The sequence below is a fragment of the Xiphophorus hellerii genome, chromosome 23 (assembly GCF_003331165.1).
Source record: "Xiphophorus hellerii strain 12219 chromosome 23, Xiphophorus_hellerii-4.1, whole genome shotgun sequence".
Taxonomy (NCBI): domain Eukaryota; kingdom Metazoa; phylum Chordata; class Actinopteri; order Cyprinodontiformes; family Poeciliidae; genus Xiphophorus; species Xiphophorus hellerii.
Genome location: NC_045694.1, coordinates 32,109,513 through 32,128,533, shown reverse-complemented (window position 1 = coordinate 32,128,533; position 19,021 = coordinate 32,109,513). Strand labels below are relative to the sequence as shown.

The 19,021-nt window shown below is 36.7% G+C and overlaps 1 protein-coding gene across 3 annotated transcripts in view; it reads left to right on the top strand.

Moving 5' to 3' along the window:
• Nucleotides 1-2,091: 2,091 nt before the first annotated feature.
• enpp6 (ectonucleotide pyrophosphatase/phosphodiesterase 6) overlaps nucleotides 2,092-19,021 on the top strand; it is a 36,340-nt gene continuing 19,410 nt past the window's right edge. For 2 of the 3 annotated variants that reach the window (XR_004338030.1, XM_032554677.1), the window contains exons 1-5: nucleotides 2,092-2,428; nucleotides 8,435-8,614; nucleotides 13,022-13,133; nucleotides 16,725-16,866; nucleotides 17,490-17,669. Coding sequence is in view for 2 of the 3 variants with exons in the window: in XM_032554677.1 (XP_032410568.1) it covers nucleotides 2,176-2,428; nucleotides 8,435-8,614; nucleotides 13,022-13,133; nucleotides 16,725-16,866; nucleotides 17,490-17,669 (867 nt within the window). In the remaining variant the exon portion in view is untranslated. The remainder of the gene's footprint in view (nucleotides 2,429-8,434; nucleotides 8,615-13,021; nucleotides 13,134-16,724; nucleotides 16,867-17,489; nucleotides 17,670-19,021) is intronic. The other variant, XM_032554676.1, reaches the window with a different exon arrangement.

Genomic DNA, 19,021 nt, shown 5'->3' with positions numbered 1-19,021 from the left:
GTGTTCTTTTGGTAATGAGAAGTGTTTTTGCGCCAAGTGTACCTTTTGGAATCATGTCCAAAAAGTTCAACCTTGGTTTCATTAGACCATAACACATCTTCCCACATGCATTTGGGAAACTTCAGATGTCTTTTTGCAAAACTAAGGGCGTTGGATGTTTTTCTTTTTTAAGATAATACTTCCATCTTGCCTCCCTAGCCCATTGCCCAGACATATGAAGAAGACAGGAGATTGTTGTCACATGTACTACATGGCCAGTATTTTCTAGAAATTCTTGCAGTTCCTTTAGTGTTGCTGTTGGCTTCTTGCCAGCCTGACCAGTTTTCTTCTCATCTAATCAATTTTGGACAGACGACCTGTTCTTAATGTCCATGTTCTGCCATATTTTCTACACTTGATGATGAGATTTCACCGTTTTCCATAGTATATTTAATTCCTTGTAAATTCTTTTGTAGCCTTCACCTGACTGACATATTTGAATAATTAGATATCCCTCTGATGCTTTGGAAGGTCTCTGGTGAAAAAAAACCCAATATATTTGAGTATATATCAAATATTTTTTCTGAAATACATTTTCAGTATGTTGTCAAGTGGATATACTTAAGATTATATTAAAAATATAAAATAAATACATTTTTAAAAACATACTCCCAATACTCTTTTTAAAAATGTATGTTGGTACTCTTTCTAAAAGTGTATTTTTCTAAAATATGCTTTAAATTCTAATTAATTATATTACTAAAATTATACTTTGGATAATCCTTTTAAAAATACACTTTGCATGTATTTGTAAAAATTGATATTTTATATTTAAATCTTTAAAAATATATCACAAATATATACAAACAATACTTTTCTGAAGTTGTACTTTTGGCAATATTTTCAAATAGGTTATCTCATGATAAATACATTTCAATAATATTTGTAAGTACTTTGTAAACAGTGTCTAATTATATTTCAATGAACCACAGTGTTTACATACATGCTACTTAATGCTAACAAAGTATGCTCTACTGGGTTCCTTAATAATCGTTTACTATTTTGTTAAATTGGCACAAAAACAAAAAAAAAAGATTTCTTTTAAATAGGCTACATCCTCCTGTGGAAGCATCGTTTCATGTGTTTTATTTAATCGAAGATTACGGTAAGCTTTGTTTAATTTATTTTATACATGGCTTTCATTAAGCTGCTGTATTACTTCATGTGTTTACTTTACATGACAGGCAGCTTGATAATATATTTATGTCTTTAGTTTGCCGTCTGCAAAGTCGTTACTACTATAAACAAGTTATTATTTGGCGGTTAATCAGGACAAAATACATTGTTTTTTGGACTACTTTGTCCCTATATTTTAAAATATTTTAGTTTAATTTCACTCTTTTTTTTATTATTAAACTTTGCTAAATAGATGTTGGTAGCGATACTCTGTGGGTTAGGGTATGGTTAGCTGTGTAATAGCCATGTAATATCAGTGTATAATATTAATCATATCCTATCATTTCAGTGACCTGCGCAGTTCGGTGGACACATTGTGGCTGCGCTGCTGCTGATAACAGACATACAACGTATTAATGCGCAATTTTTTATTTGCGGCAAGGGCGTAGGTTTGGTCTAAGTTTTGGTGCACACCCAGAACTATCGGGGTGGGTTTTAATCTTGACTTCTACTTTAATGAAAAACTCTGCAAAGAAACATAAGTCCTCACAGAGGGTTGATTTAAATATCCAAACAGGTCAGCCTGTGTCCAGTTTGAGTGAAAGGAGTGAAATTTCCATTAGTTTTGCTGATATATCCAGTTTTAGTTTTTTGTTTTCTGTCATAAAAGATGAAGTTAGTGAAAAAATTAAGTGACATTGCCTTTTATTGAAGTTTCACAAATCAGATAAATGTTTCACAAATCACAAACTTGGTTTTAAATATTCTGCTATTAATTGACAATAATCTAGTCCAGGTTTGAAGAGTCTAGCTGTTGTAATTTTTTAACTAGAGTAGATAAAAGATGCTGAAGGTCGTACAAAATTAGATGGAATCGCCCTTTAGCCATTTCCCAAATCGGGAGCTGCAATCGGGAAACCAACTTCAGCTTCGTGTAACCACACCCACCACAGTGTGCCTGTTAGAACGCTCCAGGCCACATTTGGTATTTGGTGAAACGATTCAGAACGAGGCCCTAATATGGCCACGAGACAAATCTCGTGTTTCTCCCATATGTGCTTTTTTCTGCTACTTCTATTTAAAGCGCTACAACCGGGTCTCGCTGCCCGCCCGTTACTTGTGTTTTTGCTCGACGGCTTTCGTTATGACTATATAGATGAACTACATAAACTTCCGGGGTTTCGCGAGCTCGTGGAGAGAGGAGTGAAGGTGGACTACATGACTCCAGATTTTCCGAGTCTGTCATTCCCAAACTACTATTCCTTAATGACAGGTAAGCTATCAATCCGTCAAACAGTTTGGTATCATATTATAAGTTAAATAAGCATCGTTTTTCCTGTACAGCCTAAATGCCTTTGTGGTAGTGTAAATTTTGATTTAACACAACTATAATCTGTTGTGAAATTATTTAAGTCCCAGCAATGATAATACTTTAACATAGATTTTAAGCAATCTGTAGCAGACTGAGAGGCATAGTATCTGTTATCCATATTCAAAAAGGACTTTGGCCTTTGAAACTTTGGCAATCACTAATAATTATTCTTGACTATGGAGTTTATATGCTCCTCATAGACAACAGTGCAGACAAGTTGTCCAGCAAATAGTTGAGTAGTCTAAAGATATTTGACAATATTCAGTGACGAGTAAACATTATTTTGAGAACTGTCTATCAAACTTTCTTCATATGTATCAAATCATCTTCTTCTTGTTGTGAGTATATGAAGCAGGTGCATATATAGGTGTATATATACAGTTAAAGTTTCTAATTCGGGATAATAATTTTGATCTTAAGTTTTGATATTTTAAAAAAAAAAATTCTCAAGTGCTGTTAAACAGATCAATGCTTTTTTTCAATACAGCTTTTTCAAACATTCAGTTCATTTATATAGCGCCAATTCAAGGCACTTTGCAAAAAAAAAACTTTTCAAAAAAAAACTTTTCAATTCATTCACACATACATTCCAATTGATTCTAGTTATCAAACAGCACAGTATGCTCAGTTAATTAGTCAAAGTAGATTAAAAAGTTTCTAACTAAGGAAACTCAGCAGATTGCATTGAGTAACTTATTTGCTCAGCATGCTTGTAGTGGACAGGAAAAACTCTCCTTTAAGAAGAAGAAATCTTCAGCAGCTGCAGCTTCTATGGAAAGAAAAATAACTGAGAGAAAACAAAAACGTAACAATTGAAATAGCACAAAATAATGCAAATTGAAGAGTAGAAGAGGAAAGTGAGAAAAATGGTCAGTTTGTCCTCCAGTACCCTAAACCTATGGCAGGGTACAGTATCTACTGACTTTATGAAAAAAAAGTTTTAAGCCTAGTTTTAAAAGTAGACGACAGCTGATTCTACAGGAGAGGAACCTGATACCTAAAGGATCTGCCTCCCCATTCTACTTTTTGAAATTCTAGGGAGCAGAAGTAAACATGCGGATAAGGCTTTAACTCCTACTGGTTTTATCCTGGAACCCCCAAATGCCCTTTTTTGAGTCTTTTATTATATTTTTTTATTTCCTTTTTGAACAGCTTAGAACAGAACAGGCAAAACAAAACCCAGGCTCAGCACAACATAGATCTTCACAGTTAAGACAGGGTGGAACACAAATACATACATATACAGCTCTGGAAAAAATTAAGAGACCACTTAAAATGATCTGTTTCTCTGACTTTTCTTTTTATAGATATATTTTTGAATAAAATGAACATTGTTCTTTTATTCTATGTACTACTCACAACATGTCTCTGAAGTATCAAGCAATTTTTTAAAATTTATTTGCAGAAAATGAGAAATGGTCAAAAACCAAAAAAAGATGCAGTGCATTCAGACCTCAAAGAAAACAAGTTCATATTCATTTAGAAACAACAATACTAATGTTTTAACTCAGGAAGAGTTCAGGAATCAATATTTGGTGGAATAACCATGAGGTTTTCAATGGGGTTCAGTGCAGTGACTTCTTAATTTCTTCCAGAGCTGTATTTACATTCACTGTTAATCTATGATAATGCTGTTTAGTATGGATGCAACAGTAGAATTTGTGAAACGGAATCCAAATACACAAAAATTGTCCCTTTGCACAATGAAGAGAGCAGGTTAAGTATTCCAAAGGAAAAAGTTCCATGATGAGTTTGTGCCAAGATGTTTTGGAATGAGGTTTACCTCTGACCCATGACAAAAAGATGTTCTTACGGTCAGCGTAGGTGAGAATATCATACAATCTGCCAGAACCAGGATTAAATTAAAGCAGTTTGAACTTCTCTTTAGGTTAAAAAAGTATCCTGAATACTGAAAAGGTAAGCACAAACATACAACATTAAAATTTCAGGGCCATTTTTAACTCAACTCCTAGTGACACTTATTTACTTCCATACACAATCCTACAAAACACTGTCAGTCTCACAGTCCTCCAGCCTTTACTCTTCAGGACCATCAAGAATGTTGATCCTGAAGAGTAAAGAAAAAAAATCACCTGGCCTGGATGGAGTACTTGAGAAAGTGGTGAAAACTTGTGCTTAGCAGCTAGCAGAGGTCCTCACTGAGATTTTCAGCCAACTGTCAACCGTGTCTCAAGTCAACAACCATCATCAAAAACATCTGCCATACATAGCCTTAATAATTACAGACCTCTTGCAGGGTTTCCCCCAGAAACTTGCTAAGCCCGGTGATTGGGGCGCCGAGGTGGTCCACCATGGTTTTGTATTAAAAGATGTTAAGTTGACAGGAAATGTAAAAATATTACTGGTTAACTATATCTTAAGGAAAAACATCACCAGTGAAATGGTATTGAAACCCACAACTAGTCGTAAAAACCACTAATCAAAAAATACAATTCTAATGAATTTCGGTTATTTGCACTTCTGTTTAATCAAAATTAAATCAGTGGCTCCATAAGCTCCCCCCCACCCCCCAGGGCTTCAGTGGCCCTATAAATGCTAATATTTTAACACAGACCACAAATACATAAATGTAACATTTGTATATTGGAATTATCAATGCTGCTAAATTTGATTTAATGGTTTCAGCAAAGATAAATTGATCATTTAAAACTGGTTAACATTTAAATTTAAGATTTTAAGGAGCTGGCAAGTTTACTTTTTAAAAGTTCAAAGAACAATATTCATAGTTAGATTGTTTTGTTACCATAGCTACAATCAGATGCTGTGAGTTTAATCTTTTAGTTTGAGCTCTGTTTGTTCACAAATACAAATTAATAAACTGCAGTTAAAACTTATTGCTTTTTAGGTTGGCAAGGCAATGCGCGGAGGCAATGCGCAGAGGCGCCAGCTGTGTGACTGGTCCACTCTCCCGGCTTTAAATGCATAAACTATAAAGCTATCTTTTAGAAATAAATGTGGTTCGCAAGTGAAACTCAGAACAACAGAGATTTGATATATATATATATATATTTATATATATATATAAAATGTTTTTTTCCCAATTAATTTTTCTAAACATAGAAACAAGCAACACTTTGCCTGGCGGGGGGCCTAGCAAAGCATGGTGGCTGCCAGGCTTTTAATACACTGGGGGAAACCCTGCTATTGCACTAACATCAGTAATCATGAAGTGCTTTGAGAGGCTTGTAGCTCAGCATATCAAATACCTGCTTCCACCTGTTTTGGATCCATATCAATTTGTGTATAGGGCAAATACAGGCCTGTCTCATCTAGAACAAGACAATTATGGACAGATAATCTTTGTGGAGTACTCCTCTGCTTTACACAATAATTTCACAGATTATTGTTAACAAAATAACCACGGAGATGTGTGCTTGGCCCGCACCTCTACACCCTGTATATGCATGACTGCAAAGCTACTCACTCTTATAATCATCATAACATTTTATGATGACACTACTGTAATTGGACTTATTACAGGAGGAGGTTAATTCTTCTACAGGAGTGAAATTCTGTTACTGGCAGAATGGTGTGGAAGAAACAACCTACAGCTAAATGCAACAAAAAACAAAAGAGATAGTGATATATTTCTGGAAAAATAGAACTGAACCATGTCCTTTCCACATTGATGGAACACTATGTGAAAATTAGGCCTGTCACGATAACAAATTTTGCTGAACGATTAATTGTCTCAAAAAATTATTGCGATAAACGATAATATTGTTTGAAGACCTTTTAACACTGATGTAATGGAAATGACGTAATAATGCATGCGATTTCCTGCCAAAGATAGATACACTTTATTTTCAAAAGAGCACTAAACACTGGAACTGATAAACAAAATAAACAAAACAACCAAAAACAAAAAGGATTCTCAGTCTCCATTAACAAAAAATGCACTTGAAAAAAAACTAAACAACATAAAGCCAAAGTGGAAATAAATACTGCATTCAACCAAAAGAGTGCAGATTATGAAGTCTGTATATTATGTTGCCCTTCAGTAATCATTAGATTTAAATAGAGAAGATGGGCACATCGACTACCTGATGCAATATTTCACACTACATGATTTTTTGCTGCTATTTTTCCCCTTACAACAATCTTAAAACGTTGGTCTTCCTAAGATTGTGTGGTGTGTTACGGTAGATCTTAGTTCCCGCTCCGATCTAAATCAGGGTTTTTCCCCGACTGGGAGCTTAACTACACCTGTTGAATGCGACAGGTAGCCAATCAGAAAGCGCGGATTCTCCTCCGCGCTTTCTGAGGGGAAATTACGTCGGGGAATCTCAAACAGCTGACACGGCGCTACCCGAAGTCCAGCGGACATTGGAGATGATATGTGGAAACAACATTAATGTTTATTCAACATGCAAAGAATATAGAAATGACAAGGGGAGGAGTTGGAGCGAAATTGCTACCGCAGTTGATAAACCCGGTAACTGTTCAGCTGTTCTTCATTAACGTGACGTAAATAGGTTATAATGATTTTCATTCAGTCAGGACTGACACTAGCCACATGCATTGCAGGTAGATTGTAGTAAAGCATTGATTAATGCCTGGTTTTAAAATTAGTTCACTGGACTTGTAGCCATTATTTTGTGCCCATTGTTGGACACCACAGGCAGGATCGAACCCGATCGACCCGTTATATCTAGGATTTCTGTCGACTAATGTGTGGTCTGTCAGGTTTTGAAAATGGGCCGACAATCGGCCGACAGCTCTAAGATCATGTCATGTGCACTGGGCTTTACACTAAGGAAATGAGGAAGGTGGGGTCAGTGGAGAGCACCGGAGTTTAGCCTTTTTTCGTTCAGTGTCATCAACAGAAAGAAAAAAAGGTCAGAAGAGACGATAATGCCGATAATTAAAATGAAGTCGGTAGTTTTAATTTATCGTACGATTAAATCACAGGCCTAGTGAAAATGGTTCAGACCTTCAAGTTTCTTGGTGTTCACATCTCTGAGAACTTCTACTGGTCAGAAAACACAACATCAGTGTTGAAGAAGGCCTAACAACGCCTACGCTACCCGTGTCTGCTTCGAAAAAAACAGCTGCTGGTCCCCTTCTATGTTTCCACTGTTGAGTGGGTTCTAGCATCCTGCATCACAATATGGTGCTGCTCTGCTGCTGACAGGAAAATGCGGTAGAGGATCCTCAGGTTAGCTGACAAAATGCCCCCCCCCCCCCCCCCCCCCCCCCCCCCCCCCCCCCCCGTACAGAAAATCTCCAGCTCCCGATATTTCTCCAGAGCATCCTGAAAGACTGTCACCATCCAGCTCACCACCAGTTTACTGTACTGCCATTAGGGAGACAATGACTATAAAGACAAAAAGAAATAGACTGAAAAAGTTTTTTTCCCAAGGGCTGTTTGAACTGCCAGTTTTGCCACAAATTGTGTCTTCTCTTCTGCTTAATGTTATGCATTTTGATTGTTTAGAAAGCTTTCAGCAGAGCTACTCCATTAATCTTGTTGCCCTACTAAAAGTGCTGTGCAATGACAACAAATCTAATCTACAGACCATATTTTGATTCAATTTGATGTTATGTTTTTCCTATATTTTTTGTGGAGCACTTTTATCTGTGAAAGGTGCTATACAAATAAAATCTTGCTGACTTAAATTAACCCCACCCCCCCCCCCCCCCCCCCCCCCCTCACTGCATCTTATTTACAGTTTGTTAAATCTGTCAGAAAAAATATATAATTCTTTGAGAGGCACTTTGAACATCCAGGCCCAAGTAGCAGGTTCTTAAGCACTTGTAGCCCCCTATGTACTGTTAAAGTGAATAGTAGAATGTCCATTTTTTTTATTGTTTTTGATTTAGTGAGTAGTTTTATGAGATTTGAAATAATCCGTTTTAAAACTTTACAATACAATTATTTTTCAGGCCGTCACTGCGAGACCCATCAGATGGTTGGAAATTATATGTGGGATGAAGTCTTAGACAAAGAGTTCCTTATTGGGACCAATTCTGATAGTCGGTTGCCTCTTTGGTGGAATGGATCAGAACCTCTCTGGGTCACCATGCAAAACCTGGGAAAGAAAGTTTTCATGTACTTCTGGCCTGGTGAGTGCACACTGTTAACTTAAGGACTCCTTAACACTTTTGATAACATTTCTTCAACTGCAGCTGAAAGATTGTCCGTAAAGTAATCCATTGTTGTAGCTTCTTTTTTGTGACTTTGTTGGATCTCATTTATTTTTCATTCAGATTGGTGTAAATAAGACCAGTTCACAACATGAGTTGTGAACAAGTCTTTATTATTAACCAATCCTGGGTTATTAGGTTGATATGTAGTTTGATTTCATTTGTGTCATTATTATTTTGTGTTACTTATTTTGTTTAGATCTGTCTTGTCCCTGTTTTCCTTTAGTTCACTTCTTAGAGTTTTTAGTCGTGTTTATTTCTTATAGTTAGTTATTCTTTGTTACTCGAGTTCAGAGGTGGTGAACCTGCAGCTCTCAAGCTGCATGCAGCTCTTCTGCGGATCATGTGCGGCTCTTTGGTCCCGCACTCCTTGAAGGCAGCACTGACGATATCAGCGCAACAACATGCAGCGCAACAACGCTGTGAAATTTTGCTAGGCTAGCGCTTCCAAGTCTGCAGTAGTTGTTGGTCCAGGAGGAGAGACTTTAGGTGACAGGTGGAACTGAATCATTTAGGATTAAAATCTGTTTCCATGGTAGCAGCTTTCCTCAACAGGTTTCTGTATTTTTGGCGGCTGCATTATATCACGTCGGTGCACTTTGTGCCACATTAAAGCTCAGAGATTTGTGGCGCAGAGGTGGAAGTGAAGCAGAACAAGCCGCTGCTGCGCAAATTAGATAGACACAGGTTCTGGTGCACTAAGCTGAAAGCAAACAGGTTCTGTGCGAAATTCCATTCCCCTGTGAAAATCTGTTCCCCCTGTGTTGGGAGTGCACACTGCAGCCAGAGATCCCGATCCAATCATTTTCATGGCGTTTATGAACGATTTGTCTTTAAAACACTCATAATTTTGTCAAGACTGCAACTGCAGCCTAAATTTTCCCAATTCAGATTTTTTTTGTCAAATCGGATTTTTTTTCCAGTGGTCATTCACACTTCCAAGTATATGCTACCTGTATGTGTTCTCCAGTGTGAACTGCAAACGACCTGAAAATGTCTCGAATACGCAGTAGAGCGTGCAATAACATCACACATAGAGAGCATGCTCAGTGTTTGCGGAAGTAAACATGGATGGTAACGGTGGAGCATAGCTTACAATTTTGAAGTCGTTGTCTGACCGGAGTCAGCACTTTAACACTTTATCCTCATTACAGTCTGCCATGGTTGTTGTTTATCTTCCCACTTGCGCATATCAGGACGCAGCGCCACGGGTCAGCTGGCACGGAGATTAGATGAGGTGGAAGCCTGAATTTTTGATTCTCAAAGTTCTTGTTTAAGGATATCTCAAAACATCTATTAAGACCAATAATGTGTCTTAATAGAGGACTGCGACTATCGTAATTACAGATGTCACTAAGTGTTATTACACTGTCAAACACTTTAACAATACCGTCATTAATATTTCTCCCTACCTGAAATAAAGTGGAACAAGTAGGATCAATAATAAAGATGTCATTAACTTTTATTACATAGCTTAAGTTTTGTGAAAGAACAGAAAAGAAAAAAATGTCCCCATGTCCCCTAGAGGGCTCCGTAATAAAGAATCCCACAGAAGACCAGGTTTATTTATTTATTTTAGAGTTTTGTTATGGTTATTCAGGACAAAATACATTGTTTTGTGGGCTATTTTGTCCCTATACTTTAAGGTTTTTTATTTAATAACACTCTTTATTGCTAAACCTTGCTAAATAGATGTTGGTAGCGATATTATGTGAGATTGAAGCTGTGTAATAGCCATGTAATATTAGTGTACATGAATCATATCCTATCATTTCAGGTGCACAGTGACCTTCGCAGATCGGTGGACACATTGTGACTGCGCTGCATTTAATCAAGTCTGTCATACAACGTATTAATGCGCAAAAAAGAGTTGCGGTGATCTGTATTTTTCTTTAATTTAATTCCAATAAAAACCTATTTCCCCTGTCTAATACTGTTTTATCCTTACAAATACCTCTGTATTTAAAATATTTTTAACAGGATTCTAGTAAAAGGATTAGGTCATACATCTATAGCTTTTCATTTTAAACGGTTAGGATATTCAGATGAAGGAAGTGATATTCTTGTTTGGTTTTGTCGTGTATATAAATTGTTCCATTGCTAAGCTAAGCATAACTCCTAAGCTTCCACTTCAGTCCCGTCACTCAAATAATGTTATCCAATATATTTAACGTTAACACAACTCCCTATAGTTTTCTGTATGTAAACATGACGGTAGGAGTTTTGGATGCGTATCACTGACAGATAGACTTAGCTATCTATCTGTGCTTTGGCAGGAAAATCTGACGAGGTAGCACTGATAGTCAGAACACCGATCCTACCTTTCAAATAGAAGTTTTACTGTAAATGTAGGACAGCATTCTTTCTCTGTGTCTCCTGTGTAGTATGGGATTCCCCAGGGATTGATATTAGTGCCTGTTCTTTTTGCCTTGTATCTGCTGCCTCTGGGTTGTATTTTTATAAAGCACAAGGTATCTTTTCATTGTTCATTGGACTACCTGTAACTACAAATGACAGCCAGTCTGCTGTACATATGCTACAGGATTGTCTTCAGGATGTACAGGAATGGTTAAGAGCAAATGTTCTGAACCTAAATAAGGAAAAAAACGAGATTTTAGTGTTTGGTCAATGCAAACCCCTGCTTGGACATGACGGTGTGTTTGGTCCCCTGTCTTTTGTTGTCCATTCGTGAAAAATCTGGGTGTGATTGTTGATCCTATGTTTAAATTTGATAAACATATTAGCGCTGTTATCAAAGATAGTTTCTTTCAGCTGAGGCCCTTGATAAGATAAAATGTTATCTTCCTCTGCCTTATTTTGAGAGGGTTTTCCACGCATTTATTACATCACATTTAGATTATTGTAGGTTATTATTAGGGTTGGACCAGAGCTCCCTGCAGTGACTGCAGAGCATACAAAATGCTGCAGCCTGTCTGTTGACAAAAACAAGGAGGCGTGAATTTATTACCCCGGTTTTTCACATCCTTCACTGGCTCCCTGTTTTTAGGATAAAATTCAAGGTCTTATTGATTGTTTTTAAGTATTTAAACTCTAGGGGCCCTTCTTACGTAAGTGAGCTCTTGCAGCCCTACAGCCCAACCTGAGCAGTAAGGTCAACTGACCAGCTTTTAATGTCTGTCCCTAAAGCTAGCTAAAAAACTAGAGGGGACAGAGCCTTTTCTGAGGCTGCACCTAGATTTTGGAGTAGTCTTCCTCTGTCTGTTAAGCTTTCTCAGTCAGTAGGTCAGTTTAAGTCCTGTCTGAAAACTCATCTATTCTCCTTGGTCTTCAACACAAGTTAAAGAGAAAAGGTAAAAGATGGAAGGAAATTGCTGTAGCTAAAATTCAATTGTTTGGTTTTTATCCATTGTATTAGCTTTTGGTATCTCTGCCAATTTTCTATTTGTCTTATTATTTTTTACTAAAATTAATTTTATTTCTATTTGATCATTTATCTACTTGTGATGTTGTGTTTGTTGTGAAGCACTTTGGTCAGCTGAGGCTGTTGTAAATATGCTATACAAATAAACTTTGAGTAGACTTGACACTCCATCATGTCAAAATCTCTTTGATCAGGTATTGAGAGACTGTCTCTGTAGTAGCTTTATGGAGGGGAAACATGTCAACCCACAGAGAGAAACAATCCGCAAAAACCAGGAGGTGGACTTTGTGGAAACGGTTAAGTCGAGTACAATCCTATCATTTGCCATTGTGCATTCACCTGTGTTTGCTGTAACTTACCCAAGGCTTTTGGGGCTTTTGGTTTGTTACATTTGGCAGACTTGGCAATATCTCATGTAGACCTGTATGTCCATGCTAACCCCTGACCAATACACCAATACTTGTAGGTGTTTACAGGTTTTATATCATCCGAAATGTCCAGATAAGGGGTCATTATGGTTGTGATGCAATAATTGTGGAGGAAGTGATGGAGAGATGTTGACCTGATAGTCTTTTTGTGGTAATTGGACAACTCTGTAGATCTTGTCTTGTAGAATGGTGTACTTGATGGTGTTGGGGCATTTGTATTGTATTGCCCCAATACAAATGCCCCTGTCAGAAGGTCAATTTGTTGAGTCAAATTGACTTGTTGACTGAACAGGTCAGATTATCATGGACCTGTTGAGTGCAACACATAAATAGAAATAAAATTGTTTGTTATGGAGAAAGCAAAGATTCAAAGAAGGTCAAATCTATTATATATTTCAGGTTAAAGTAAATCCAAATCTAATCATACTCATCTGAACTGTGATATTAGTTATTATTTTTTAAGGCATCTACAGGTAACAGATAACAGGTGCAATGATTTCCTATACTTGTTTTTAGGCTGTGAAGTGGAAATTCTGAATGTCCGTCCAGCGTTCTGCAAAGAATACGTTAACAGTCCATCAAAAGAAGATCTTATAGATTCGATAACCAGTTCACTTGCTGCCTTGAGGTAAGAAGACATTTTTTTTCAAACATAATATCTTATAAATTAAGATATTAGAAAATAAAATATGTAAGTCTTTGGCAACACGTAATACTCATTGGTAAAAGAGGTTCACTTTTTTTTGTTGTGGGTAGGCCTGTCGCGATAAATGGTAAATCAATTAATCGTACGATAAATTAAAACTATCGACTTCATTTTAATTATCGGCATTATCGTCTCTTCCGGCCTTTTTCTCTTTCTGTTAATGACACCAATGAAAAAAGGCTCAACTCCGGTGCTCTCCACTGACTCCTCCCTTCCTCATTTTACTTAGTGTAAAGCCCAGCGCACACTATCTTATCCTGCACGATCTTAGAGTTGTCGGCCGATTGTCGCCCCATTTTCAAACCCTGACAGACTACACATTAGCCGACAGAAATCCTTGGTATAACGGTTCGATCGGGTTCGTTCCTGCCGTGTGGTGTCCAACAATGGGCACAAAATAATGGCTACAAGTTCAGTTAACTAAATTTAAAACCAGGCATTAATCAATGCTTTACTACAATCTACCTGCAATGCATGTGGCTAGTGTCAGCGTAAAGTCCTGACCGAATGAAAATCATTATAACCTATTTATGTCACGTTAACGAAGAACAGCTGAAAAGTTACCGGGTTTATCAACTGCGGTAGCAATTTCGCTCCAACTCCTCCCCTTGTCATTTCTATATTATTTCCATGTTGAATAAACATTAATGTTGTTTCCACATATCATCTCCAATGTCCGCTGGACTTCGGGTTGCGTCGTGTCAGCTGTTTGAGATTCCCCTCCGTAATTTCCCCTAAGAAAACAAGGAGGATAATCCTCGCTTTCTAATTGGCTGCCTGTCACATTCAATAGGCTGCGTTAAAGCGCCCAGTCGGGGAAAACCCCTGATTTAGATCGGAGCTGCAACGACGATCTACCGTAACACACCAAACAATCTTAGAAAGATCAACTTTCTAAGATTGTTGTATGGGGAAAAATAGGAGCAAAAAATCATGTAGTGTGAACTTTTGCATCAGGTAGTCGGATTTGCCCATCTTCTCTATTTAAATCTAATTATTACTGAAGGGCAACATAGTATACAGACTTCATAATCTGCACTCTTTTGGTTGAATGCAGTATTTATTTCCACTTTGGCTTTATGTTGTTTAGTTTTTTTTTTCAAGTGAGTTTTTTGTTAATGGAGACAGAGAATCCATTTTGTTTTTGGTTGTTTTGTTTATTTTGTTTATCAGGTCCAGTGTTAAATATTCTTTTGAAAATAAAGTGTATCTATCTTTAGCAGGAAATCGCATGCATTATTACGTCATTTCTATTAAATCAGTGTAAAAAGGTCTTCAAACAATATTATCGTTTATCGCAATAATTTTTGAGACAATTAATCATTGAGCAAAATTTGCTATCGTGACAGGCCTAGTTGTGGGATTTATTAACAAAAAGAAAAATACTCTCAGCATACACATGCAGTTTTCCAGGGTCTCTGTCCTGCCGGCCACATTATTGACGTATTGCTATTCATCAATACACCGTTATTGGAAAAAAAAAGTCAGTGGAGAAAAATAGTAAAAATAATATGGACACTACAGGTTTAGGGGTTTTCAAACCTTAATCACAATTTATTGTGTCAACAATAAATCAATATCTTATAAAGAAATTTATCAGAATCATTTTATTGCCATAGCCAGTAAACACATTTATAGTCTAGAAAATTGCTTTGATGTAATGGTGCGAAAGTAAATAAATAATAAATAAAACATGAAAAAGAAAAATATACAATGTATCTACAATTCTGCAGGAGTACAGGTCCTTTAAAGGTTGGCGGTTGTAGCCGGTCACCTTGCGCACAATGCACTTTAGTCTGCCTGTCCCTGGTTGTGGCCATATGGTGATAGAGGAGGTGAGGATGGACATATTATATATATATATGTACATATATATTATATATATATATATGTACATATATTATATATATATATATATATGTACATATATATATATATATATATGTATAGCTCAGTTGGCTGTTTGAGTTTCCTCAACTGCTGTAGAAAGGGCCTTCATTATGAGGGAGCTACATATAGAGTGCCTTGCGAAAGTATTCGGCCCCCTTGAACTTTTCAACCTTTTGCCGCTTGTCAGGGTTCAAACATAAAGATCTAAAATTTTTATTATTTTATGAAGAATCAACAACAAGTGCGAGACAATCATGAGGTGGAACGAAATTTATTGGATATTTTAAACTTTTTTAACAAATAAAAAACTGCAAAGTGGGACATGCAATATTATTCGGCTCCTTTACTTTCAGTGCAGCAAACTCACTCCAGAAGTTCAGTGAGGATCTCTGAATGATCCAGTGTTGTCCTAAATGACTGATGATGATAAATAGAATCCACCTGTGTGTAATCAAGTCCCAGTATAAATACACCTGCTCTGTGATCATCTCAGGGTTGTGTTTAAAGCACAGAGAGTATCATGAAGACTAAGGAACACACCAGGCAGGTCCAAGATACTGCTGTGGAGAAGTTTAAAGCTGGATATGGATACAAAAAGATTTCTCAAGCTTTAAACATTTCAAGGTGCACTGTGTAAGCAATCATATTGAAATGGAACGAGTTTCAGACCACTGCAAATTTACCAAGACCTAGCCGTCCCTCTAAACTTTAATCTCAAACAAGGAGAAGACTGATCAGAGATGCAGCCAAGAAGCTCATGATCACTCTGGATGAACTTCAGAGATCTACAGCTGAGGTGAGATTGTCTATCAACAATCAGTCGTACACATCTTTATGTTTGAAGCCTGAAAAGTGCCAAAAGGTTGAAAAGTTCAAGGGGGCCGAATACTTTCGCAAGTCAGTGCAAATATATATATTTTTCTGTGGCTTCAATCCCATATTCCTGTCTTTTCCCCTCTCCTTTCTTAAAATTGCATATTTACAAATGCAAGTTCAATCAAGCCTTACAAATTCCCAAAAAGTCAGCACATTGAATAACTTTATTGGGCATTTAGTCCAGCACTGGGGCAGAATGATGAAATTAAAGTCAAAAGTTTTCTCTGCAGCTGAACCATTTCTGTGTTTGGGACCCGCAAACACAGAAATGCTGCATTTACAAGGGCAATTAAAAAAATAAATAGAAATGTTTTTTCTAACTTCAACATCAGATCCACATCTTTATTCACAGACACTTGTATGTTCAAAATATTAAGTATTTTGACCATAATCTGATAGTTAGAGGGCAAAGAGCCCCCACCCCTTTAGTGTTAGACCAAGGGTAGCCAGATTAATGCTGAATAGTTATATTTGGCTAAATATTATTGTTGAGGGGCACAAGCAGGTCTCCTGATGCACAGATAAAAAAAAATGTGGAAAAAAAATGGAGAAAATTGTGGGAAAAAAAACCCTTAAAAAAGGGCACTTGGGGCATCGAGGATAAAAGGGGCAGGGTCTCAAGCCCCCAGCCCCGCCCGCCCCTGCATGTGCTTGAGGCTCTGTATGTATTGCTTCATTTGTTTTAATAGACATTTATTCAATACTATTGGTTGGAGATTTGTTATAATATGCCTTTGTTTTTTTAAGTTCAGGAAAAGCAGACATGGCAGCTGTTTACTATGAGAAAATAGATGTGGAAGGACATCACTTTGGTCCAGAGTCTCCTCAGGTCAAAACAGCTGTGCAACACCTCGATCTCACCATGCAGATCCTGAACCAAAAAATCAAGGTAATAACATCACTATTGCTTTTGTAGGTTTTTACCTTTGTATGTATGTCTATGTACTTGATGTCTGCTTCTTTTTGGTAAATCTAGCATCAAGACTGTTCATTTCAGTTCAGACTCATGAACTGAAATGTTTAAAATAAAGATTTCTCCCCATTCTACTTATTTTTTTCCTGTAATAAGTCAAAAGGAATGCACTAAAGCCCCAGCACAACATCAAAATTGTCCACAGATGATGTACAAACACTAAAAAGTGTTGAACAAACTTAAAATAATATCTTACATAGTTTGTGGAAAATACTTATTTGGTAATAACTTCCAGACTTGGATCATATAGAGAAACTGTAGACATACATTGCACAAGGGTTTGGAAATTACAAACCCTTTGTCATTAAACTAGCTGGTTTTAGGCCTTTTTACACAGCCGTTATGCTTTCAAAACTTACTCCCTGTACTATGCCACTTTTAAGAAATTAACTTGCTTTAATTTCTTTCTTTCTGGGAACCACTGGGGTTCTTACAGGCATCTGGTGTAAGTTTCATATCAATATGAATGTTAAAATAAGTGTGTGTGTGTGTGTGTATATAGTTGTTTTTATAATTTTGTGTTGCTGATTTTCTTTCAGGACAGCAACCTGGAGAATCAGCTAAATGTGATGTTATTTTCAGACCATGGTATGACAAAGATCAAGTGGATGGAGAAGGTGATAGAACTGGACAAATATATAGACATGTCAGACATTGTGAAGATGATGGATAGAGGACCAGTAGTCAGCCTGTGGCCTAAAAATACCACATACCAAAAGGTAACCCTGTGTCACTTTTTTTTTTTTTAACTCTGCATAAATGTTGCAATTTTGTGGCCTCAGAGCTTTGATAGAGAACATTAGCTTATATGTAATAATGTCATAAAAATAAGGACCACAACAAACATATCAGGAACAAAGATGAATCAAATTTAAACTAATGTTTTGTTCTAAAATAAAATCCAATAATATACATCTCTTGAAAATGGAAAATATATGACAAACATACAAATGAACTTACTCTACAAATCCATCAGAATTGGCAGGCTGACAAGGAGGGAATTAAGAACGCTGGCTCTGTTCTCAGGACTTTTCGAGGATTCAAGAATTTTTTTATTGTCATACCACCTTGATAATTTGTGGTATGAAATTTGTACTCGGGTCCCAGATTAAGAATTTACTACACACACAAAAAAAGCTAAATAATAAAATATATAAACAAATTAACAATAAAGTAATTTAAATGAGGTGTGTATATATGTGGCCTACGTGTATCTTGTGGCTTCTTGGTGCAGAAATGAACGACAAGGAGCTCAATCTGGCATCAGTTGTTTTCTTTAATTCTCCACCTGCATTTCACACATGGGCACCGAGGTAAAGTCAGTCTCTGGCATGAAAGAAACTCCTCGACAGTGATCCTCATGGCTCTGAGGATTACCCATAATACAGTAACCAAAATAAAATAATTGAAAATTACAGTGATCGTATAGTGGATTTGGTTTACATCAAAGGAACAACCAGTGAGTGTCCTTTTTAAAGAAAGTAACACAATTAATTAAAATGCTCTGAAAAATAAAATAAAATGCTGACATTTAATTTACTAGATGCCATTTTTATATTTTAGCTTATACGAACTTGCATCTTGGAACAATGCAAAAACATTAACCATATCTTTATAAAACTATTAATATAAAACTGCCTTATATTAGCCATCTGCTACAGAGATTTAGTAAAACATACCTGCATTTCACACATGGGCACCGAGGTAAAGTCAGTCTCTGGCATGAAAGAAACTCCTGCAAGGAGGAGCCATAATGTTAACGTGTGGGAAATTCCCGCCACACTTTCTCACGAACTAAACATTTCTATAACGCAACAAAAACAATATAATAGCAAAGCTAACATAACATGGATTAAACATATTTCAATAATATGCAAAAACGAAAACCATAAACATATTTTATAAATAATATTTCTTTATCACATCGCAGAGACATGTTACCTCGACAGTGATCCTCATGGCTCTGAGGATTACCCATAATACCCCGCTCTTTCTAGAGTGAATGCAATACCCCGTTTTACCAGCAGATGGTGCATTTTAGCAGGATTTAACCTGAACCATTTTAACTATG